We start from the raw sequence: 24,779 nt of genomic DNA on the forward strand, positions 1-24,779 counted from the left end.
AGGTTGAGTTGAGTTTGCGAACAACGAATGAACAGGAATTTAAATATTTCTGAAAAATTAATAATACCTGTTGTAAATACGTGTTTTGTATCTAAAATCGGTAATTTCTTAAATTACCGAGGGAAGAGAAACATTTCCAGATATAATAAAGGTAAGTTAGCACTTAGCAGCTTTTTATTTATCTCCACAAAATGTAGGTAAATAGTAAATAGAAAACTTTTACTTTAATTTATCTAACCGGCGCAAATGGCAACTTGTGAATTCACCTTCACCATTTCAATAAAATATACCTGAATAAACTTTGGTAATCAAATTTAGGTACTTACTAGCTGATGCCCGCTACTTCGCGTGGATTTACATTTTTCGAAATCCCGTGGGATCTCTTTGATTTTCCGGGATAAAAAGTAGCCTATGTGTTAATCCAGGGTACAATCTATCTCCATTCGAAATTTCATCCAAATCCGTTCAGCCGTTTTTGCGTGATTGAGTAACAAACATCCAAACATCCACACTTTCACATATTTTATAATATTATTAGGATTAGGATATCTATTAAATAAATAAATTCTGTGTCCTTTATAATCTGGTTTTTTGTTATAGTTTTTTTTAAGAAACGAAACTTGGATGACAGGCTGACATACATAAATGTAAAAGCCTGTCAATAAAAGATTTAAAAAAAAAAATGGATGACCAGATTCCCCAATCATTTAAAGTTCAATGGATTAACACCACATTAAAGTACTTGAAGGATGATACCCAACTGATTATGGAGTACCCAGAAATGCCAGTAAACCACATGGAGTACCTACACAATTTGATATGGCAGCGGAAACATGATATTGGATTAGGATTCAAGTCGATGTATGCGCCAGTATGGGAAACTATGAGGATTTACAGCTTGAAATATCAATATAAGGTTTTTGTTAATAAATCTGGGGATGGTAAAAAGGGGTTAGTGTTAAATCCACACTCTTTTTTCTCCACTAGGTAGCCTATACCTATGTAGACTACAAAAATTTCGAACACCTATTTTATGCCCTTAGGGGTTGAATTTTCAAAGATCCTCTCATACCCGATGTCTATGTTATAATACTCAAATTTCAGCCTGATCTGTCCAGTAGTTTGAGCTGTGCGTTGATAGATCAGTCAGTCAGTCACCTTTTCCTTTTATATATTTAGACTAGCTGATGTCTGACTGGATTTAGGTTTTTAAAATCCTGTGGGAAAGACTTTATGGGAAAAAAATAGCCTATGTTATTCTCCAGGTTTTAGGTCATCTAACTATGTGATTGTGTTGGGGATGCTCATGAAATTCTAAATATATAAAAGGAAAAGGTGACTGACTGACTGAGGTACCAATGCACAGCTAAAACTACTGGACAGATCAGGCTGAAATTTGGCATGTAGATAGCTATTATGACGTAGGCATCCGCTAAGAAAGGATTTTTGAAAATTCCACCCCTAGAGGGGTGAAATAGGGGTTTGAAATTTGTGTAGTCCACGCGGATGAAGCCGCAAGTATAAGCTAGTCTAGTGAATGATATTTTTATAATTTATATAGAGTTTCACCTACACTTCAAGGAAATTTCTAAATAATTTTTGATAACAATATTAAGGTTTTTTTTTCAAAGGGGACTATCCCAAAGCAATTTTTGATATGTATTTAAAATTATGTAATAAGCAAATAAACTGTCAAACTATAACAATTTTCTAATTGTAGCAGTTCTAATAGGAGTTTTATATTTTCAGGTATTTAGTAATAGAAAAAATCCCAAAGAAGGACCAACAAAATCAAGAACCAGATATGCAAGAAAATTTAGTACAGGCTAAGTAAGATTCTGATTTCTGCTATTATATTGTTGTGTTGCCACCATTGTGACGTCATTATTCGCTTTCCGTACAGTGTGACGTTAGCAATATTAATTATGTTAAAAATAACTTTGTTGTCTGTCTGTCTGTCTATCAAGAAACCTTCAGGGGACTTAGAATCATGAAATTTGGCAGGCAGTTAGGTCTTATAGCAGACATAAGGGGAAAAATCTGAAAACCGTGCATTTAGGATTACATCACACAAAAAAATTAAAAGTAAGATAAATATATCAAATAGGATATCATATGAAAGTACTTTACCTGTGCATTCTAAAACAGATTTTTATTTATTTTTATGCTACATAGTTTTTGAATTATCATGCAAAATGTCAAAAAAATGAAAATGATGAATTCTATATTTCTTCCAGTAAAACTCTAGATTCCCAGAGCAGCGATAGTGAATCTGAATCCAGCCAATCCCAACCGGAATCACAGGTACAATATCCAGTACAAACAAAACCCAAAAAAATAAAAACCAAAAAAAATAAAACCGTAACTACAAAAAAGAAAACCAAAAGTGAGAAGTTCTTGATGAACCAGCACAAGATAATAGAGTCTATATCTCCAGTCTTGTTAAGGAAGACTTTGCAGCACATTCTAGATTTTCTGCTGAAAAAGGAAGAAGCAAGTATCATATTTTCAGATTTAGCACCGGTTGAGGCTAAATTTTTGGAGAACTTCCTAGGTGTGTATATTTTAACTAGCTCGCGACTTCGTCTGGACTACACATATTTCAAACCCCTATTTCACCCCCTTAGGGTTTGAATTTTCAAAAATCCTTTCTTAGGGAATACCTACGTCATAATAGCTATCTGCATGCCAAATTTCAGCCTGAGCCGTCCAGTAGTTTGAGCTGTGCGTTGATAGATCAGTCAGTTAGTCACCTTTGCTTTTTATATATTCAAGATTTGTGAGGTATGTATGGCTTAATAATCCTAATATACAAAACACAACAAATGTTCCTACCGGTTTCATTAGAAAGACAATGTTTTTACTTTTTATTTATTTTAGGCATCTACAACAAGCGTCCGGTTTATATTTATTTTAGACATCTACAACAAGCGTCCGGTTTTTATTTATTTTAGGCATCTACAACAAGCGTCCGGTTTTTATTTATTTTAGGCATCTACAACAAGCGTCCGGTTTTTATTTATTTTAGGCATCTACAACAACCGTCTGGTTTATATTTATTTTAGGCATCTACAACAAGCGTTCGGTTTTTATTTATTTTAGGCATCTACAACAACCGTCTGGTTTATATTTATTTTAGGCATCTACAACAACCTTCTGGTTTATATTTATTTTAGGCATCTACAACAAGCGTTCGGTTTTTATTTATTTTAGGCATCTACAACAACCGTCCGGTTTATATTTATTTTAGGCATCTACAGCAAGCGTGCGGTTTTTATTTATTTTAGGCATCTACAACAACCGTCCGGTTTATATTTATTTTAGGCATCTACAGCAAGCGTGCGGTTTTTATTTATTTTAGGCATCTACAACAACCGTCTGGTTTATATTTATTTTACAAGCGTCCGGTTTTTATTTATTTTAGGCATCTACAACAAGCGTCCGGTTTTTATTTATTTTAGGCATCTACAACAACCGTCCGGTTTATATTTATTTTAGGCATCTACAACAAGCGTGTATTTTTCCGGGATATACTGTCTCCGGCCTGCAATGACTTGTTGGACAAGATGTGTGAATTCTTCAAAGAGTTTGACAAAGCGTGCAAGTTGGAGGTCTACGCTGCCAAATATAATGTTCACAATAGGAAGAGGTAAGGTCTTAGGTGTTTTACTATAATATTTCAAGACTATTGAAGTCGGGTTTTAGTTTTCAACTTTTGTTACTTATTTTTTTATATTTCAGAGAGGTGACATTTATGAAGGTACCAAGATACACAAGGACTAATGCGGGAGATTCGTGAGTTAATTTATTGTTCCTTGCTATAGGTTTTATATATATCAGTGAATTTCGCAAAACAGTTTGTAGTGGGATTTTCAGTACTGCTACTTTTATAAGTTACGCCGATGTACTTGCGCAGAAACCTTTTTATAGAATGGAATAGAATAGAATATGTTTTTATTCAAGTAGACTTTTTACAAGCGCTCTTGAATAGTCGGGTAGTTTTAATTTACCACTGGTTCAGAATGCCGTTCCTACCGAGAAGAACCAGCAAGAAACTCGGCGGTTGCTCTTTTAATTTTACAATTTACAATGTTATCTTCTAATATGTAATATTTTCTAAGTAATCATTAATCATAGGTATATATGTATTGCTTTATTAAAGCAAGTGATATTTCCTATAATTTTCTAAAACGCACATAACTCTGAAAAGTAGAGATAATTGGAGGAGGATAATTAGGAGGCGGACGTCCTAACCACTAGGCTATCACAGATTTTATCGTCATCATCATCAACCGACAGACGTCCACAGCTGGACATAGGCCTCTTGTAGGGCCTACCACACGCCACGGTCTTGCGCTGCCGCCATCCAGCGGCTCCCTGCGACTCGTCTGATGTCGTCCGTCCACCTAGTGGGGGGTCTTCCAACGCTGCATCTTCCGGTGCGAGGTCGCCATTCCAGCACCTGGAGACCCCAGCGTCTCGTAGCTTTTATCATAATGTACTATTATTAAATTACAGACAAACAAAAATTGTGACACCCGAAGTGAAAGCTGAAAAAATTCAAAGCGTAGCTCCATTTAGAAAAGGATATATTCCAAAACCTATACTAAGTCAAACTATAGTGAATAGTAATTCAAATATCACAATACCTAATGAGAAACCCGATGCTATAGAGTATAGAGAAATTAAATTGTCTATGAATGCAGAAAATGGAGAAGGGGCATCGTCTATAAATGCAAGAAGTAGAGAAGGGAAAGTGTCTATGTTTAAAGAATATATTCCAAAACCTATATTAAGTCAAACTATAGTGAATAGTAATTCAAATATCACAATACCTAATGAGAAACCTGATGCTATAGAGTATAGAAAAAATAAATTATCTATGAATGCAGAAAATGGAGAAGGGGCATCGTCTATAAATGCAAGAAGTAGAGAAGGGAAAGTGTCTATGTTTAAAGAATATATTCCAAAACCTATATTAAGTCAAACTATAGTGAATAGTAATTCAAATATCACAATACCTAATGAGAGAGGTGATGCTATAGAGTATAGAGAAATGAAATTGTCTATGAATGCAGAAAAGGGGAATGCAAGAAATAGAGAAGGGAAAGTGTCGATATTTGAAAGAAATGTAAAAGACCAATTATTGTCTACAAATTCAGACACTGAAGACAATAAATGTACAAAAAGTTTGCTGATCACAGACAAACTTGTAGTGTTGAATAAAGATCTTTTGAAGCATGAAATTGGTGAAATTGCTTTGGCGAGAAATGCAGCTAAAACGTTAGTACAATACGCGGCAGAAAGTAATGTACATCTACCTTTAGAAGGAGATAGCAGATTTGTAGTTCTGACTGACTGACTGATCTATCAACGCACAGCTCAAACTACTGGACGGATCGGGCTGAAATTTGGCATGCAGATAGCTATTAAGACGTAGGCATCCGCTAAGAAAGGATTTTTCAAAATTCAACCCCTAAGGGGGTGAAAAAGGGGTTTGAAATTTGTGTAGTCCACACGGATGAAGTCGCGAGCTTAAGTTAGTACTAATATAAAATATTAATTGCAGAATACCACCAACAGTGAATAAAATTGACAAACCAATCATAAGCAAAATTAGAGCAAGGTCTGTAGGACCTAGAGATAGGTCTCTAGGTCCTACAGATAGGTCTCTCGGGCCGAGGAAAGATAGGCTTTTGATAGCCATGTCCACTCCACTGGAAAGCGACAAGGCTATGAGGTATGTAACTCTGACGTCAGTCTTTACTATGGATGTCATATACAGATAGGTCTGTAGGTCCTACAGATAGGTCTGTAAGTCCTACAGATAGATCTCTAGGACCGAGGAAAGATAGACTTTTGATAGCCATGTCCACTCCACTGGAAAGTGACAAGGCTATGAGGTATGTAATTCTGACGTCACTCTTTACTATGGATGTCATAGTCATAGTCATAGTCATTTATTCATAAATACACATTATACGTCAATTACAATAATTACAATACATATACAGATAGGTCTGTAGGTCCTACAGATAGGTCTCTAAGTCCTACAGATAGGTCTCTAGGTCCTACAGATAGGTCTCTAGGTCCGAAGAAATAAACTTTTTGATAGCCATGAACTCTGACATCACTCATAACTTGGATGTCTGATACTGATCAGTACCAGTGTATAGAACGCGACAGGTCGAGATGGCAATCAGGGTATGTGGCGAGGGGACGCCCCGCACACCCGCGCTATCCCGCACCGGGTTAGCGCGGGGGCTGTGCGGGTGTTCGGGACATCCCCACCCCGATTGTCCTGTCAACCTGTCGCATAGATAAAATCCTAGGTATAACGCATTTAAACTCTCACTCACCATTGCGTCAGCTGTCATGTCAATTTTTTTTTCCAAAAAAAATAAAAACAGACTTCAATAACCACAAACACTAAAAAGTAAAAAATAATTTAATTTATTACCTAAATTTTTAATTTAAGTTATTTTAGTTTTAATTTAATGTTGTTTTTTTAAAACTTTTAATTTAGATTTAAGTTATTTATGAAATTGTTTATTCTAATGATAAGGCTTGAGCCTCAATAGCTCAACAGGTAAAGGAGTGGACTGAAAACCGAAAGGTCGACGGTTCAAACCCTGCCCGTTGCACTATTGTCGTACCTACTCCTAGCACAAGCTTGACGCTTAGTTGGAGAGGAAAGGGGAATATTAGTCACTTAACATGGCTAATATTCTTAAAAAAAAAAAACGCATTTATTACCCAAAAATACATTTTATGTAAACAAGAGTTATTGTAATTCTATAGTAATATTTTTTTGAGTCGGTGCCAATGTAGAGTCATACAACAATATGAAGAGTAGATAGACGGGTTCGCCTATTGTACTAAAATATGATATGCCTGGTTAAAAACTTACCGTTTAAAAAGCTATTACACTGATCGGGAGCAATTTACTCTTATCCATTGAGGAGTTCCGTTCTCCATCTCCGAAGATATTCATCAGATCTTTACCAAATTAAAATGGGACCACCTCTGAAGTATGTCCTACAAAACAAAAAAAAGAATCATCAAAATCGGTTCATAATTGACGGAGTAATCGCATCGAACATACAAAAAAAAACATACAGTCGAATTGAGAACCTCCTCCTTTTTTTGAAGTCGGTTAAAAAGTACGGTTCACCTTTAAAGTAAGGACTAAAATCGTACTTTAACATGACAGATGACACATAGAGTTAAAATGGCGAGTGAGTTCTCATTTTGTGCGCACTATACCAGTGTGTAGATTAATATCATAGTTCATTAAAGACAACTTAAAAATATTTATAACTAAAAAATATTTTGGTTTCAGAATGATGCGTTTGATGGGGTGGCAGGGCGGAGCCCTAGGGCTGCGAGGCGATGGCATCGTCGAGCCTATCATACCGGCACTCGATCTTGTAAGCATGAATCATCATCATCGTCAACCGATAGACGTCCTCTATAACTTAAAAAACTTAAATTCTTAAACTTAAAAAACGTAAAACTTATTCTAGGTACCTGGCAAAGGATTTGGCCACGTGAAAGAAAAACCAAAATCCACCAAATCTGTCAAAAAATCAAAAGTTGAAAAGAAACCGAAACCTGTCAAAACCTCTCAAACTGAAGATACACTGAAACCTGTCAAAACCTCACAAACTGAAGAGAGACTGAAACCTGTGGAAACCTCTCAAACTGAAGAGAGACTGAAATCTGTCAAAACCTCACAACTTGAACAGAGACTGAAACCTGTCAAAACTTCCCAAATAGAAGACGAGCCCCCAAAACCTGTCAAAAATTTACAAATGAAAGAGGAGCCCCCTGTCAAACTAAGTCGTCGAGTCTTAGACAGAATTGAGTTCCTCTACAAAATACTGGATCTGATCACCAAAGACAGAGCAAGGCGGGAGAAAGTGGTCACTTACCCAGTGCAGTTGTGCAAAAAACAGAAAATGTAAGTAATTTTTTTCCACATCACACACATTTTTTTGGTTTTTTTTTTTTTTTTGGTAGGGTTCCGTACCTCAAAAGGAAAAAACGGAACCCTTATAGGATCACTTTGTTGTCTGTCTGTCTGTCAAGAAACCTACAGGGTACTTCCATTTAGAATAGAATAGAATAGAATAGAATGTTTTTTTATTCATGTAAACTTTTTAAAAGTGCTTATGAATAGTCAGGTAGTTTTAATTTACCACTGGTTCGGAATGCCGGATTTGACCTAGAATCATGAAATTTAGCAGGTAGGTAGGTCTTATAGCAGACATGAGGGGAAAAATCTGAAAACCGTGAATTTGTGGTTACATCACACAAAAAAAATTAATTGTGGTCATGAACTAATAATTAGTATTTTCAACTTTCAAAGTAAGATAACAATGCTAAATGGGGTATCATAATATGAAAGGGCTTCACCTGTACATTCTAAAACAGATTTTCATTTATTTTTATGCATAAAAAGTTTTTGATTTATCGTGCAAAATCGGCGTGGGGGTAGAATTTTCAAAAATCCTGAAATAGGTACTTACATATTTTTGCTTTTGTAACCGAAAACCCAAATATCAATTTTCATGGAAATAACTTAGAAAATTGTTTGGGTTTGGTGACTTTCATACAAATTTTCATCCCCTATTTAACCCCCTTGGGAGTGGAATTTTCCAAAATCGTGAAACATGTATTTTTTTCTTAACTGAAAGCCTAAATACCAATTTTCATCGATATAACTTTAAAAATGACAGGCTCATACAAACTTCCATACCCTATTTGCTCCCCTTAGGGGTTGGAATATCAAAAAATCCTTTCTTAGTGGATACCTACTATTTACAAAAAACAAACAGACCCTGCAAATTTCATGTCTCTAGGACCAGCGGTTTAGGCTGTGCGTTGATATATAAGTTAGTCAGTCAGTCAGTTGGGACTTTGAATTTTATATATACAGATTATATTAAATTTGCAGGTGTTACGATAACATCATACGCGTCCTGAACAAAAGGAAACATACTGGTATCTCTTTGACGGACCATGAGAATGACATCCTGAGTGACATCGCATCAGTCATGGACACGGAGCCCCACTTGACTTTGGATATGATGGTTACTGCAGATTGGAAGTGAGTACGACTTACAGTCATCATCATCATGATCAACCCATCGCCGGCTCACTACAGAGCACGGGTCTCCTCTCACAGTGAGAAGGGTTTTTGACCATAGTCTACCGCGCTGGCCATCAGTGGTGTGCGCTGGGTATGAGCCCTGGCGAAGCATAAGGTCATCACCGTCATCATCATCATCATGAATCATGATCAACCCATCGCCGGCTCAGTACAGGTACAGTACAGGTACGGGTCTTCTGTCAGAGTGAGAAGGGTCTCCACACTGACCAAATGCGGATTAGCAGACTTCACACACCTTTGAGAACATTGTGGAGAACTCTCAGGCATGCAGGCCTTCACCGTTAAAGCAAGTGATATTTAATTACTTAAAACGCACATAACTCCGAAAAGGTAGAGGTGCGTGCCCGGGATCGAACCCCCGACCTCCGATTAAAATTCTATATTCTTATTTCTATATTCTATTCGATTGATATTCTAATAGAGGTTTTAGAAGCACTAATGTTTTTTATTTTTTCAGGGAACTAACAATAAAAAAAACGATAGACTTTGTAATAAATACAGCCGACAGAATGAGATGGCCGACACTTTTGAGTGAGATGCAAGATTTGCAAGAAAATATCAATCTCGAGAAAAAAATGTCAAAAAGTGAATTCGAAATTTACATTTGCTCTACAGTGTTGGAGTTTTTGAAAAGTGATGATAACGAAAGGCTGATCGATTTTGATGCGACTTTGACGGAGAAGTGCCGTGACGTTGTGGAGACGATTTGCTCTTGCGTCAATAACAAGGTTAAAATTCCGTATAAGCCGGTAAAAGAATTGTCGGATAAGATATTAGAGGTCAATAATACATGCTTTTTGGATGTGCAGTTCTACGCTAAACCTACCAGGTAAGTTTTTATAAAGTCCAAATAGCCATAAATTTACATTACGTTTACGTTAAAACGAGACAGATTTATGTGAGAGATATAGCTGTCTCTTTTTAACTAAACTTTAGTAACGATTAAGCGACTCTGAGTGCGGCTGTAAGTGACTTTAATTTTATGTTCATTGACAGATCGATCCTCCTACGAAAGTTTAACCACCGGAAACCTGCCATTAACACCGAAGTATTAAAAAATATTATAAAGAGGTACGTCGATACTACAATACCAGGCACAGAAAATGTAAATAACCACAGAAAATCAGAAACTGTCAAAACTAATAATGATAAAGAAGCCAATAAAGAAAATACAGAAGTTGATATGATTACAAATAAAGCTACAGCAAGTAATATACATCAGCTATATGCAGATACAATATGTGAACGTTTAAACCTTAAAAATTATATAAGTAAACCAGAAAGCACAGTTTCACATCCATTTATTGATGCAATACACAATTCTGCCGTTGATGATGAAGAAATAAAGGAAAACATGCAAAAAAGAAATGAATATAATGATAATTTAAAACTACATAATTTTACAATTAACAGTAGTGAAAATGTAATGGGAAAAACTAGTGGGAAATTCAAAAGGTTTCCTTTATACGTTAAAGATATGAATGTAGCTGATAATCTAGATTTTAGAAGAATTGATATGGATTTGATACAAGTTACAATCAACTTATTAACTTCCAATAATAAACATGCAGAAGACATTACAAAGGAATCACAAGATAATGATATAGTTACCAACGATCATGAAAATAATGATTTTAATATAAATAATAACTCAAAATATGCTGAATCGTCAAAATTGAATGATAAGCTAGATGTTCCTTGTGAAGTAACTGATAATATGAGAAAATGGTATGACCATAGTGAAAAGTTTTTAATATGTGACAAGTTAGTCGAAAATAAAGATTCTAATAATAATAAAAATCAAGTAACAAATCTTGAACTAAATAAACACATTGGAGAAAAAGTGATACATGACATAAATATAAATACAATTACAGATAAAGCTAAAAATTGTTATAAAACTGATACAAATGATACAAAAGTTGCTGAAAATATAGATCGTAAAGTAGATGATGCCATTGAAGCAGATATATTGAATCAAGACATTGAAAAACAAATAGAACGAAATGTTAGTCAAGATTTAAAACCTATCGGTGAATATGAAGGTTGTGATGGTATAAAAGATAGTATAGATATAGAATCGAAAGAATTACATCAAGCTGGTGAAGATTTGAAAACTACAAGTGTACCTGACGTTTGCAGTGATAATCAAAATGGTGATGACGTGATCGTATCAGAAGAATCACATCAAGAAGTTAAAAACCATTCAATAACGAAAATAATTCAACTGGAATCAAACAGTATTTATAAGCAAGACTTCGAAATTTTTAATGATAAGAAAACCACTATAGATGACACTATAGAAACCAAGACACATTCCAAATTAGATATAATACCAATAGATGGAGATAATATTGAAGATTTCAATGCTATGAGTGTAAATGAAGTTCTTACTTATAATATTAAAGACAGTGTAGATGTGATTGAATCAAAAGAATCGCACCCAGTTGACGAAAAAAATTCTGAAATAGATATAGTTCAAACACATAATATAGAATTAAGTGACTACGACTCAGAAGAATCGCTTGATACCGACAATGTTCTTCAAGTAATAATACAGAACAAAGACTGTTTAACTGACTACGACACAGAAAACTCTTCTGACTCGCTTCACACCGATGAAGAAAATTCCAAATTAGATATAATTAACGTGGAATCAAACCATAAAGAAGATGATTCACCATTTACAAGTAAAAACGGGCCAAAAGAATCTCAACATAATAATAACGAAATACATTCCAAAAAAAGTGATGAAATAGAAGAAAATAATATCAAGGATTTAAAGCTTACGATCGAATTTGAAACAGACGATACTAAAAAATCATCCGAAGAAGGTGAAATTCAAACTAAATTAAAAATGTCAAATATAGAGACTGATTATAATAAAAAATTAATTCGTAAACGTAAATATGAAGCAACAGAATCAGGTGAATCTTACGAAGCAGTTGCAGTGAAACATAAATTTCATACAACTTCAGTAAATGATGACACTACAGAAGATTTGAGACTTGAACATCGAACAGTAGACTTAGGAGAATTAAAGAAAACCGAGGAAATTAATTCAAAATTTGACGTAATCTATACAGGAAAAGATAACAAAGAAAATTCAACACTTAAAAGTGAATGTGAGGTAGAATTACCAGATAAATCTCACAAAATAGATGAAATTGATTCTGAATTACCAGAAGAATGTCACGAAATAGATAAAATGGATTCTAAATTAGACATAAGTCATGCGGGAACAGATAACAAAGAAAATTTAATACTTAAAAGTGAATTTCAAGTAGAATTACCAGAAATTTTTCACAAAACAGATGAAATTAATAAAATAGGCAGAATTCAACTAGGATCAGATTATAAAGAAAATGTAACACTTGAAAGTGAATTTGATGTAGAGTTACCAGAAGAAACTCAGAAAATGAGTGAAACTAATTCTAAATTAGACATATTTAAAGTGAGAGAAGATTACAAAGAAAATTTGACACTTAAAAGGGAATTTGTATTAGAATTACCAGAAGAATCTCACAAGATAGATGAAACTAATTCTAAATTAGACATATTACGAGTAGGGAAAGATTATGAAGAAATTCCGACACTTGAAAGTGAATTCGAAATAGAATCCCTAGAAGAATCTCTCAAAATAGACGAAACTAATTCTAAATTAGACATAGACGATGATTCAAAACATGCAAAAGAAACCCAGATAAAAGATTTAAATAAAACAAATACACAAATTGATAAAACTCGCCATGACATAGTCCTAATCGAATCAAATATTCTAGAAATAGAGGTTATTCAAAAGAAAATACAAATTACAATAGAAAATATGGATCCTGAAAACGAATTTCTGCCCTCGCTTCAATATCACGGAATTTTAAACAAAGGAATAGTCTATAGTTGTCACAATAAAGAAACTAGTCTCTGGTTAAGAAACATTCTACCAGATTATACTGTCATAGATTATAAAAGTGCCATAAACAATCATAAACTAAAGATTAAAATTACCAGTTTTAACAAAAACGCGAAAAAGTTTTTAGCATTGCTAGAAGTTTATAATCAGGGTATAAAAAGTGAAAATTGGAAGATAGATTCCGAGGAACATTATGATAATTCGTTAATTTTACGTGTGGAAATGGACAGTGATTCTTTTAAATATGTTTGTGATAATAATTTTTCGCTATTCGTAGGTTATGATGTCGCATATTTTACTATAGGGTGCTAAATTATAGTTTTCGAAAATTGAGTCTTGGCCGTAGATAGAGTAATAAAGGTAGATTGAAGTACTGTGTAACCGCGTATGAGATAGCGATAGAACGACGTAACGATGAATAACACGACAATTATTACCATTGTTTAGTAGTCAATATTTGTATTAACCGATCAACAATATTTGTATTAAACGTTTTTTATTTGAAAACATGTAAATACCTAAAATGAGAAATACAATTACGCCACGAATTCTCAAAGTTTGTTTTGCAACTAAAGTTGTATTCCTTGAAAAAAATTAGTTACACCATAAGGGACAAAAAATAGGTTAGCTGCGTCTCTGTTTATCACATTAGTAACTTTATCTGTGCTCTCTTTTTAGTGTGAATGAGAAAGCAAACTTTCCTTTGTCTAGATTTTTTACTCAGTCTACGTAAGGCTTGACGTAAGGACTAAAATCTTTCGACATGACAACTGACACAAACTTAAAATGGCGCGTGATAAGTCATTTTGTACGCATAATATTGTAGTTTCAATTATAGTCATTCTTATTTCCAGTCTGATTGTTTTCAAAACGAATTGTGATATTTTAAGATACGTCATTAGTAATAATTAAGTATATAATAATATATATCATGGTGTTAGAGTATGTCTAGAGCCGAGAGTGATTATTTAACGTTTTTAGAGTTCCGTAGTAAACAAGGAACCCATATAGTTTGGCATTTTTTTTAGTAATATCTGATTTTGTATTTTGTATAGGTAAACTTTGACTATCTCAATTTTGTTCGTGCATGTTATTTCATGAAACACTTTAGGAACATAGTTAAGTTTTTGATACGTTTTAAAGAATAAAGTCACTTTAAATACTAAATGTGTTTTTTATTTACACGCCTTATATTAGTGTGACAAGGCTCTTGGCACTTCAATGACATTGACAGGGGGGCGCTGTTGGAGAACAAAGGCTTAGAATATTCAGAGAAGAACAAAGGGGACACTTGACGGCAACATTAGTTCCGATTTTCGCCACGCGCCAAGATAACCTTGTCGCACTGTAGTTTCGCCTGTAACTTAGGTAGGTACCTATAGACTATAGTACGCGACAGGTTGAGATAGCAATCGGGGTATGAGGCGGGGGGACGCCCAGCACACCCACGTTATCCCACCGGATTAGTGCGGGGCGTCATCCCGATTGCCATCTTTACCGTACTATAGTAAATTTCTTGGTAAAAAAAACCGGCCAAGTGCGAGTCAGACTCGCGCAATGAGGGTTCCATACTACAGTCGTATTTTTTCGATATTTTGCACGATAATTCAAAAACTATGATGCATAAAAATAAATAAAAATCTGTTTTAGAATGTACAGGTGAAGACCTTTCATATGATACCCCACTTGATATAGTCACTCACTTCGAAAGTTGAAAATACTAATTATTAGTTCATGACAACAATTTAATTTTTTTTGTGTGATTTAACCCTAAATTCACGGTTTTCAGATTTTTACCCTGTAGGTTTCTTGACAGACAGACAGACAACAAAGTGATCCTATAAGGGTTCCGTTTTTCCTTTTGAGGTACGGAACCCTAAAAAGTAACGATCATGCATCTTCTGACTCTGCTCTCTTCGTGACTCTGAGCTTTCTTATGAGGCCCATCGACCTGTATAGATATCCTGTATAGAGGTTATTATTACAACACGTAAAATTTAACTCTTCACGCGCCATTTTAACTTCTTGTGTCAAATTTCATGAAAAGTACAATTTTAGTTCTTATTTTAAAGTTCAACCGTACTTTTAACATGACAGAACATCCATAGAGTTAAAATGGCGCGTGAGGAGTCATTTTTTACGGACTTTAATCAAATTTTAAACACAGTTTTATTGAAAACCAATTTAATTCATAGTTTATTTAATAAAAAGTAAACTTAAATCTAAGAGTCAGTCTTGCGCCGCGGTTTCCGGTGCGTCCGATGCTTCCGGTTTGGGCAACAGACCACGAATAGACAAGTCATAGACAACCTCCTCTATCTTCTTCACGTCGTATTTGAGAGCGTCGAATCTCTTGCGAAGGTGGTCGTTCTTGAGATTTAATAATCTGTGAACCAAAAAAACAATTTATTTTTTCATAAACTACTAACTACAGTGCGACAAGGCTCTCTTGGCACTTGAATGACATTGACACTGATTCTGAGCACAACCTAATTTTAGAGTATTCGCATGCTCTTCTAACTAATGTAATATGAAAAGGACAGACACAGTTTGACAGTTTTAAATTTAATTTTTAGATGGTAAAACCCGTAATTTTAGCGCGCAGTCGCGAGCCTACTGTTTAAATTTGTAGAAGAAAAGCTTACAGTACGACAAGGCTATCTTGGCGCGTGGCAAAAATCGGAACTAACGTTGCCGTAAAGTGTCCCCTTTGTTCTTGTTTGAATATTCTAAAAGAGCCTTTGTTCTCCAACAGCGCCCCCCCTGTCAATGTCACTCCAGTGCACAGATATGTCCAGATTTGCAACTAGCGTGGCCCCCTCAGTCCCTCTCGCTCAAGCAGATTTTCTTACTTGTGAAATTTCTTCTACACTTCACGTTGTTTGTCAAATACTCACGTACAAATACGTTTTGACAAACAAAAAAAAAGTGGCCACGGTGATAAGGACAAAACATAATCATTTTGTCACGTTCTAACAAGAGCTTAAATGCATTTAGCTATCTCGCTCTAACAGTAAGTGTCACAATAGGGCTACTTCTAACAGTCCTTATTCTGAGCTCCAGTGCCAAGAAGAACAAAGTGGACACTTGACGACAACGTTAGTTCCGATTTTCGCCACGCGCCAAGATAGCCTTGTCGCACTGTACCATCATTCCCATTGATTCGTCAACATACCTAAATCCAGCGTTAAGTTCCATAACGAACTTCGATATCTGCAAGGGTTTCTCGTAGTTCCCTCGCGTCACAGAGTTCACTGCCAACCGCGCCTGCAACAAACGTATTATCATGATGATCAACCCATCACCGGCTCACTACAGAGCACGGGTCTCCTCTCAGAGTGAGAAGGCTTTTGGCCATAGACTCAGTGGCGTGCACAGGATTCAAAGCCAGGGTAAGCATTATTTAGCTAGACCACCTATTAACTGGAAAGTCATAATGAACAACGAGCAATGAGCCAGTTCATTCATTAGGGTAAGCATTGCGTTTATGCTTCTATGACCTGCACGCCACTGGCCATAGTCTTACTTACTTACCAATTCGGAGCACATATGCAGTAAACCCACAAGGTAGTCTTCTATATCCAGATGAAATCCAGCCTTTTCCTCCACTGCACTAACTGAAACATCAATACTAATGTTATAAATATAAAACTAAGCGGTGACTGACTGACTGACTGATCTATCAACAAACTACTGGACGGATCTGGCTGAAAAGACTGCCCATTCAGTATGAACAAACGTACTGTCTTTAAGATTTTTTGTATCACCATCAAATCAAATTCTATCTGTTCAATGACAGCATTAGAATATTTGTAGAAAAAGTACACGAAAACGTTTTCCGCATTTCAGAATATTTGTAGAAAAAGTAAATGAAAACGGTTTCCGCATTTCAGAAATATTAACCACTAGCTGATGCCCGCGACTTCGTCCGCCTGGAATTGAGTTTCATAAAAATCCCGTGGGAGCTCTTTTATTTTCAGAGATAAAAAGTAGCCTATGTCACTCTCCAGGTCTTTGACTATACACATGCAAAAAATCACGTCAATCCGTTGCGACGTGATTGAAGGACAAACCAACAAACAAACACACTTTCGCATTTATAATAAGGGTCATCATCATCATCATCAGCCTGTGGACGTCCACTGTTGGACATAGGCCTTCCCTAAAGAGCGCCACCACACCCGGTCCTCAGCCTTCCTCATCCTCTTTATATTGTCGGTCCATCGTGCTGGAGGGCGTCCCACACTACGCTTGCTTAAACGCGGTCTCCACTCAAGGACTTTCCGGCTCCAACGGCCATCGCCTCTACGACAGGCATGACCTGCCCACTGCAGGGTATAATAAGGGTACTGATAAAAAATGGCAATATTACTTACTGCCTAGGATTGCTGCAACAGTGTCATGTGTAGCCAGGATCCCTTTCTCCAGCCAAATAGTCAGTGAGATGAGGAAACAGTACCTCTGGGTCATGTAACGCCAGTGGTCCTGGTACCTGCGGGGAAATAGGTCAGTTGACAAAGGCTGGTATTTTAGCGTTTAAACTATCGTGAGTGATTTCCATTATATTATACTAGTTGAACCGCCCAGCTTCGCTCGGGTGGAGTTTAGAAAATTGAGGGGAGGTTGAATTAAATTTTACTCTCCGTAAGAACTTTCCTCGTCCTTCAAGGAATATTATAAAAAAAGAATTAGCGAAATCGGTTCAGCTGTTCTCGAGATTTGAGATCAGCAACACATTCAGCGATTCATTTTTATATTACGATTATAGTTGATCGACGTGAGCCCGATTAGTTTCGAACCCATCCGGGGTTCTTTATCAAGGGGGTCAGTTCGCGCACGCGTTGCGTACAAGACTGCGCGCCGCTGCCCGTACAGCCCGTTGTGAGGGTGGCTGAGGTGGGACATGACACTATTAGCTCCGCTTGCCTGGATTACGGTGACGGCTCCAGTGATAAAGATCAGCAAGAACTGTCAGGAGACGATCTGCAGCTGTCTCCCCCCGAAAGAACCCCAGAAAGGTTCGAAACTAGTCGGGCTAACGTCGACTAAACACGTGAGTATAGCCGGGTGTAAGATATGTATAATATCCATACTTGTAGTAATCTGTTGCTGGGACAGTTTGCTTCAGTTTGCCGTAGCCCTCGCTCGCCCTCTCAAACAGCTCACGGGCCTTCAAGCATGCTGGTGATACTGGAAACAACAATTTATATTAGAATAGAATAGAATAGAATAATGTTATTAACACTGTCTGTTGTTTAAAAGGGGTGGATAAAAAAGAAGGGAGTGCATAATGTGTTGACGGATGACAGAATTGAGTGGAAGAAAAGACATGTTGTGCCGTAAATCACCGTGACCCCACGTAGCCTGGGATAGGGTACGGAAGAAGAAATTGCCTGCGACTTCGTTCGCGTCTTGCAGGAACTGTCACGAAAGTCAAAAACCTGGATGGCTCCACTTCTTAAATCCTCATTTCATTTTATAACAAAAAAAACTAGCTCATGCTCTCGACTTCGTCCGCGTGGACTACACAAATTTCAAACCCCTATTTCAATTATTTAGGGGTTGAATTTTCAAAAATCCTTTCTTAGCGGATGCCTACGTCATAATAGTTATCTGCATGCCAAATTTCAGCCAGATCCGTCCAGTAGTTTGAGCTGTGCGTTGATAGATCAGTCAGTCGATAAAATAGGTCCTAAGGTGCCATATCCACGGACGAAAAAGTCGCCGTGCCGCCAAATTCAATACAATCTCCACAAGGTGATACTATCGCGCACGATAGTAGGTTGGACTTTGTTGCGATTCCCTCATCCGTGGAGATGGCGCCTAACCGTTCAAGCGGTGGATCAACAAATTCCTAAAAGGTGCCAACGCATTGGCGGTTCCTCTAGAGTCTGGTGCCAAAAATGTTCATGGACAGTGGTAATCACTTAACATCAGGTGACCCGCCTGCTCATTTGATCGTTATTTAATCAGTACCTACCCTTATTATAAATGTGAAAGTGTGTTTGTTTGTTGGTTTGTCCTTCAATCACGTCGCACTGTTGCAACGAATTGACGTGATTTTTTGCATGGGTATAGATTAAGACCTGGAGTGACATAGGCTAATTTTTATCCCGGAAAATCAAAGAGTTCCCACGGGAGTTTTGAAAACCTAATTCTACGCGGACGAAGTAGTAGGGTATCAGCTAGTATTTATATAAAAAACCTTCCAATAAAATAATGAGGGGTACTTTCAAGTCTAGAGTGAATAAGCATCTTCTATAGGCAAACGCGCTCCATCTTAGGCTACATCATCAGTTGCCACCAGGTACGCTTGGTTGCCCAAGCGCTAGTCTGTTTAAATTTAAAAAAAAAAACCTCCAACAAATCTTGCACGAATAAAAATGCAATAGGTACTTACTCCCGGCCTCATCGTGGTGTATCACTTGCAGAACTGTTGTTATTTCACGAGATATTTGATCGACTTCCTTGCAAACATTGCGAATAACCTAAAAATTAAAATTGTAATCAATATACACTCATAGGTGTAAACGATACCAAATACATTGATAAAGTTATGTTTCGTTTTGCAATGATTTAATTTCTGATAGTTTTATTGCTTGATTGTTATGGCATCTTGCGGCATTTTGTTGGGAATGTAGAAACTTTTTTAACTTTACTTACTTCGCGAACCTCCTGTTCTTCGTCCAAACTCTTCTGGAAATCGCTGAATATTGAATTAATTAAGTGATTCCCACTCATTTTTCTTTATTTATTATAATGCGGTTGAAGAAATAGAAGGAAAAATAACAACTTGCAGGTCACTTGAATTTGTTGTTGTTAAGTTTTTTTTAAAACGTCCATTTATATCAAAGACAACTGACAAAAGACTGAAAGACTGTATACTATCTCTATGCTAAAGATTATTCGAACCACGGACCAATAACATATATTCGAACCATAGACTTGAACAGACAAATAATAACTCTTTGATCTAAAACTAGGAAGCTGCATCTTTTGCCACCTAATTTAAAGTTTAACAGACGAACCAACTAGATTGCCAAAATCATCCGACCGGTAATCGGGTTCTCCAATGTTGGCCATAGTCGGCACCAAGCTTTGGCCAAATTGTCCAAGTATTCAAAATAGTCTGTAGCATTTGAGCTAAATTCAAAAATTCTCTTTTTTATAAGCAGTAGGTAACTATTATCCAAAATATTGTAGGCAGCATCTTTTTAGGGTTCCACTGAAAATTTGTTTTAAAGGAGATTTAGTAAGTAGTTTTTGATTTATCGTGCAAAGCAAAATGTCGATAAAATACGATTGTAGTACGGAACCCTCAGTGCGCGAGTCTGATTCGCACTTGGGCGGTTTTTTTTCTCTCTTGAGACAGATGGAAGAAATTAAACATTTTTACTGTCCGTTTAAATCAACATTCGCTTTATTAACCACAGACAAACACCAACTCTTAGCCAGGGGGCCAATGCATTTGCCGCCCCCCTAGAATATGAATATGCAGATGGTAAACACTCTGCGCTCCATTCTTCCCGTCGTTAATGACCAATCTAAATCCAGATTTGTCTAAACCTTCTTGGGCTGCAACTTTGCGAGCTGTAGCAAGCAGATGTCCTGGAAATAAAATTGGCATATTTAATATGTTTCTTGCAACATATGGGTTATTCCCGTTGAGTCACACCCCCGTATGTAGCACTGTGACTCAATGGGAATTTTTAAAAATAGTTGTCCCGTTGATTAACTGTGTTACTCAATGGGATAACTATTTTTAAAAACTCCCGCTGAGTCACAGTGTTACACACTGGGGTGTGTAACCCATTCGGAATGCCTTTCCTACTGAGAAGAACCAGCAAGAAGCTCGGCGGTTGCTCGTTTCAAAGATTTGATATACAATATTATGCCATGTATAAGAAAAGTACAATATTATTGTAAAAATGAAACATGTCTGAATAAAGGCTTATTTATTATTATAAGAAAAGTATTTGCAGTTAGCAAACATTTGGTCTGCTTACCACCCTTCCAGCATGCTGTGCTGCCAAGCGATTTAGTGTTCCATACAATGCTGTGTAGAAACTGATATTTATTTATTTATTTATTTTATTTATTTTATATCTAATTAGAACGGCAGTGCCACTTACACTAACTAGATGATTAATAATAAATTTAAATACAAATAAAGGTACAAGAAAAAAGACATAAAATACAAAACGATAAAAGATCAAAGAATGATATGGAATATGGGTTTAAAAAATACTGACATATTTTATTTTTTTCATAGTTTTTCCAAGTCCACTTCCACCTTAGACTGCATCATCACTTACCACCAGGTGAGATTGCAGTCAAGGACTAACATGTAATGGAATGGAAAAAATCAAAGCTAAAATACGAAACCTGCTGTTAAAATGCTTTGTTATAAAATACATACCTAGCAAGTTTTCATCCTCATCTCCTGCCTTGGACAGCTGAGGGATAGGCTTTCTGGGGATCACCAGGATGTGGGTCGGTGCTTGCGGGTTCACATCATGGAAGGCGACGCACTGAAATTTTTAAATATTTAAAACAAAAAGTGACTGACTGACTGACTGATCTATCAACCTAATCACCTAAACTGATGGGAATTGGAAACTGTCAGTTATAAATTCATATTGAAGGTCCCAAGTAAAGGTCGTTTAAATCGAGGACCCAACTCCTCAACTCTGATGTAGTAGGAATTGCAGTCCTAAATCATGGTGATTCCATGGATCTTTTAATAATAATACAAAATTTGATAGACACCGGCATCCTGGGGCGGGGCTTAGCATAGCTCAAACTACTGGACGGATCATACTGAAATTTGGCATGCAGATAGCTATTATGACGTAGACATCCACTAAGACAAGATTTTTAAAAATTCAACCCCAAGGGGTTAAAATAGGGGCTCGAAATTTGTGTAGTCCATGCTGACGAAGTCACGAGCGTAAGCTAGTTTAATATATTTTATTAAATCACTAGCGACCATCCCCCCTCTTCACACAGGTAATTTATTACAATTTTCGTAGAGATCTTTTGGAAATAAAATATATAGCTTATCACTCAGGAATAATTTAGCTTTCTACTGGTGCTGGGATTCAGGTAATGGCTTGACTATATGTATTTTATTAAGTTACATACCAAAGTTTCTATTTCCACAATATTCCAGAATGTTTTTTTACAGTAAAGGCAAAGGTTATCCCGGAACAGCTGATATGAAACCGGCCGGTAAAAAATACACTATATGAACAATATTTCCACAATATTCCAGAATGTTTTTTTAATGGTAAAAGCAAAGGTTATCCCGGATCAGCTGATATGAAACCGGCCGGTAAAAAAAAATACACTATGAACAAAAAAGTTACCTGGTCGTCTTCGTAGACGAATTTAGCAGGGATTTCCTTCCTTAATATCTTCCCGAATATCGTATCACCTCCAGGAGCCGCAGATTGCGCGAGTTCCACTTCGCCACCCGCCATGTTTTTTGAGATTTGATTTGACATTTCATAAACAACTGTCAATCATGTGCACAGACCACAAACTACATTTTTTTAAATTGACTTTGCGGCTCTGGATTCTAGTTTTTGAGCCTACGACATTGTTCATTGAAACCATAGAAAAGTTAATGCACTGCTAGATGGACTGAAATTTGAAACAAGTACCCCACTAAGCATTTTAGTAACCCAGGCCAGCTAGAACAAAATGTGATCAGCTAAACCTTACCGAACTAAACGTAGTCTTGTCTATCCTTCTTTTTCAGAATTTCTGCTCCTTTGGCACCCCCAAAGTAAAGTAACTAACTATGTACTTTATACCTACTATACTTTATATTTTTAAGAGCTTTTCTAGGGCGACTTGGGCCGGACTGCCTAAAATATTTTTTATTTTATATACTTGAGATTAATAGGTACCTAATACGAGTAGACATCTAATCTATATCAGAAGTACTTATATAATTAAAATTTGCTCGTTTGTTTGTAGTAAATCTATAAACTCTAAAATCGGTTTAGTAGTTTCAATCATTCTTTCAGACTAGTATATAGGTTAGCTAGATGAGAAATAAAAATCATTTGAACAAGATTATTTTTAGTATATTTTAAAAATAATCGCAATATAACAATACAATTTATTTACAACATATAAGTATTACACTATAATATAATGCGTAAAAAATTACTTCTTACGCGCCTTTAAACTTTATGTGTCAAATTTCATGTCAAAAGTAGGTACGATTTTAGCTAATCCTTACCGTACTTTGGACATGAGTGACAGTTGACCGAATAGAGTTAAAATGGCGCGTGAGAAGTCATTTTATACGGACTATATATTATACAACCCACATACTCATGACTCGTAGGTATAATAGTCGTTCATAAAATTGCATTACCATTCTTGACGATTTCTTGATTAATTTTATTGGTACTCTATCCACGGAAAGAAGTTAGCATAGCGCTCTCTCTGTTACGTAATCCCATACAAATGATAGAGACAAAAAATCTCAGTGGGTGTTAATCATTTTGAGTCACCAACTTGTAGTGTAATAATTATATTAAACATGTGGGTACTTATAAGATAAAGTCAGTTGTTGGTCAACCAGCCTCGTTTTATTACATGGCGGCAGCGGTGGGATCACAAACAAGTTTCGAAACTCAATTAGATCAACATAGTTTCGTTTGTGATTGAATGGTAACTCAAAATGGTTAGCGCTCACTAAGATTTTTAACTCTATCATTTGTATGGGATGGGAAAGCAATTTTATGGCCGATTTTACAATACTTAGTTCGAAATGTCCACAAATTCAAACAAATCGACTATCACATACTACTCATACATTATTCTACCTAGAGTCTGTTCGCTTAGAAATTTCCAAACATGAAAAAAGAACTTTAATTTTAGATGACTATGACTTATAATAAGGGCCAGCTTGTACCGAAGTGTACTCTCGCTCGTACTGAAGTAATTTGCGGGACTTATGCCCGGTTTCTGAACTCGTCAGTTATGTTCTCATTAGCTGTTAATTCGATAAAGTTAAACGTCGTTCAACTGTCCATGCGTTTCTGAATACAGCAAAAACTATGAAACCGATAACCAGTTCAATATTCTGTCACTAGATGGGTCTGTTACAGGAAACGAGTTTAAGATGCATATTATTATTTTATTTCGCCACCAAACACTAGTTTTATTAATTATAGTATTTTTTTCTATGCCAAATAAGTGGCTAAACACTGTTTTTGCAAAGTAACGAACAACTATTAAAATACTTTTTAATCTAAAGATACGCAAAACATGAACTACCTACTGACAGATGAAACGTCAAGTTAACTTTATGGAATAGATAAACAGCGCACATTGACCAGTTAAGTTTGAACGGAGTTTATCTTGCATTGCGTTGTTCAGAAACGCACTGCCTCGAAATATCGGACATAGAATAGATAAACCGTCGATAAAAGTACTCAGAAACCGGGCATGAATAGATAAACCGTCGATAAAAGTACCTACCTACTCAGAAACCGGGCATGAATAGATAAACCGTCGATAAAAGAGAAACCGGGCATTATACTATAACATATAATTATATACATTTTACTAAGCATATAATCGAACTTAGGGCATGCGAGTTGCGAGGAAATACCCTAACAAAGTTTTCATAAATTAAGTATATTTAGATTTTGTATAGAAAAAATAGCATAT

The 24,779-nt window shown here is 36.1% G+C and overlaps 3 protein-coding genes across 5 annotated transcripts; 1 reads left to right on the top strand and 2 right to left on the bottom strand.

Annotated features, from left to right (window-relative positions):
• The first annotated feature begins 13 nt into the window (after positions 1-13).
• Positions 14-14,246, top strand: LOC117994571 (putative leucine-rich repeat-containing protein DDB_G0290503). Of its 3 annotated transcripts, none has more exons than XM_069507836.1 (13): positions 14-151; positions 601-951; positions 1,750-1,830; positions 2,238-2,554; positions 3,499-3,649; positions 3,742-3,795; positions 4,519-5,283; positions 5,570-5,740; positions 7,343-7,430; positions 7,527-7,963; positions 8,960-9,112; positions 9,633-10,004; positions 10,172-14,246. In XM_069507836.1, exons 2-13 carry the CDS (start codon positions 683-685, stop codon positions 13,395-13,397), a joined length of 6,084 nt encoding a protein of 2,027 aa, XP_069363937.1. In that variant the 5' UTR covers positions 14-151; positions 601-682; the 3' UTR covers positions 13,398-14,246. The 3 variants fall into 3 exon arrangements, with proteins under 3 accessions (XP_069363937.1, XP_069363938.1, XP_069363939.1); XM_069507837.1 differs by having other exon boundaries at positions 612-951; XM_069507838.1 differs by lacking the exon at positions 601-951.
• Positions 14,247-15,264: 1,018 nt separating this feature from the next.
• Positions 15,265-19,956, bottom strand: trsn (translin). Its single transcript, XM_034982605.2, is given in 8 exon segments — positions 15,265-15,332; positions 15,334-15,471; positions 16,261-16,352; positions 16,620-16,702; positions 17,462-17,577; positions 18,179-18,275; positions 19,486-19,573; positions 19,749-19,956. Coding segments are annotated over 8 exon segments (717 nt in total). The 5' UTR covers positions 19,827-19,956; the 3' UTR covers positions 15,265-15,307.
• Positions 19,957-20,474: 518 nt separating this feature from the next.
• Positions 20,475-22,598, bottom strand: HINT1 (histidine triad nucleotide binding protein 1). The gene is made up of 3 exons (XM_034982607.2): positions 22,454-22,598; positions 21,505-21,616; positions 20,475-20,693 (listed from the first exon to the last, which is right to left on the bottom strand). Exons 1-3 carry the CDS (start codon positions 22,589-22,591, stop codon positions 20,533-20,535), a joined length of 411 nt encoding a protein of 136 aa, XP_034838498.2. The 5' UTR covers positions 22,592-22,598; the 3' UTR covers positions 20,475-20,532.
• Between the last annotated feature and the right edge of the window lie 2,181 nt (positions 22,599-24,779).

This window comes from Maniola hyperantus, chromosome 27 (assembly GCF_902806685.2).
Source record: "Maniola hyperantus chromosome 27, iAphHyp1.2, whole genome shotgun sequence".
In the NCBI taxonomy this organism is placed as follows: Eukaryota; Metazoa; Arthropoda; class Insecta; order Lepidoptera; family Nymphalidae; genus Maniola; species Maniola hyperantus.

What these genes read in the sequence shown, in the direction of transcription:
- HINT1 (XM_034982607.2), bottom strand. Translation starts at nt 22,591, where the DNA reads ATGTCAAATCAAATCTCAAAAAACATGGCGGGTGGCGAAGTGGAACTC. An exon ending in TCGTCTACGAAGACGACCAG is followed by an intron (nt 21,617 to 22,453) that starts GTAACTTTTTTG and finishes TAAAAATTTCAG; the next exon opens with TGCGTCGCCTTCCATGATGT. An exon ending in TGAGGATGAAAACTTGCTAG is followed by an intron (nt 20,694 to 21,504) that starts GTATGTATTTTA and finishes TTTTATTTCCAG; the next exon opens with GACATCTGCTTGCTACAGCT.
- LOC117994571 (XM_069507836.1), top strand. Translation starts at nt 683, where the DNA reads ATGGATGACCAGATTCCCCAATCATTTAAAGTTCAATGGATTAACACC. An exon ending in ATTTTTGGAGAACTTCCTAG is followed by an intron (nt 2,555 to 3,498) that starts GTGTGTATATTT and finishes TATTTATTTTAG; the next exon opens with GCATCTACAACAAGCGTGTA. An exon ending in GCGAGAAATGCAGCTAAAAC is followed by an intron (nt 5,284 to 5,569) that starts GTTAGTACAATA and finishes TATTAATTGCAG; the next exon opens with AATACCACCAACAGTGAATA.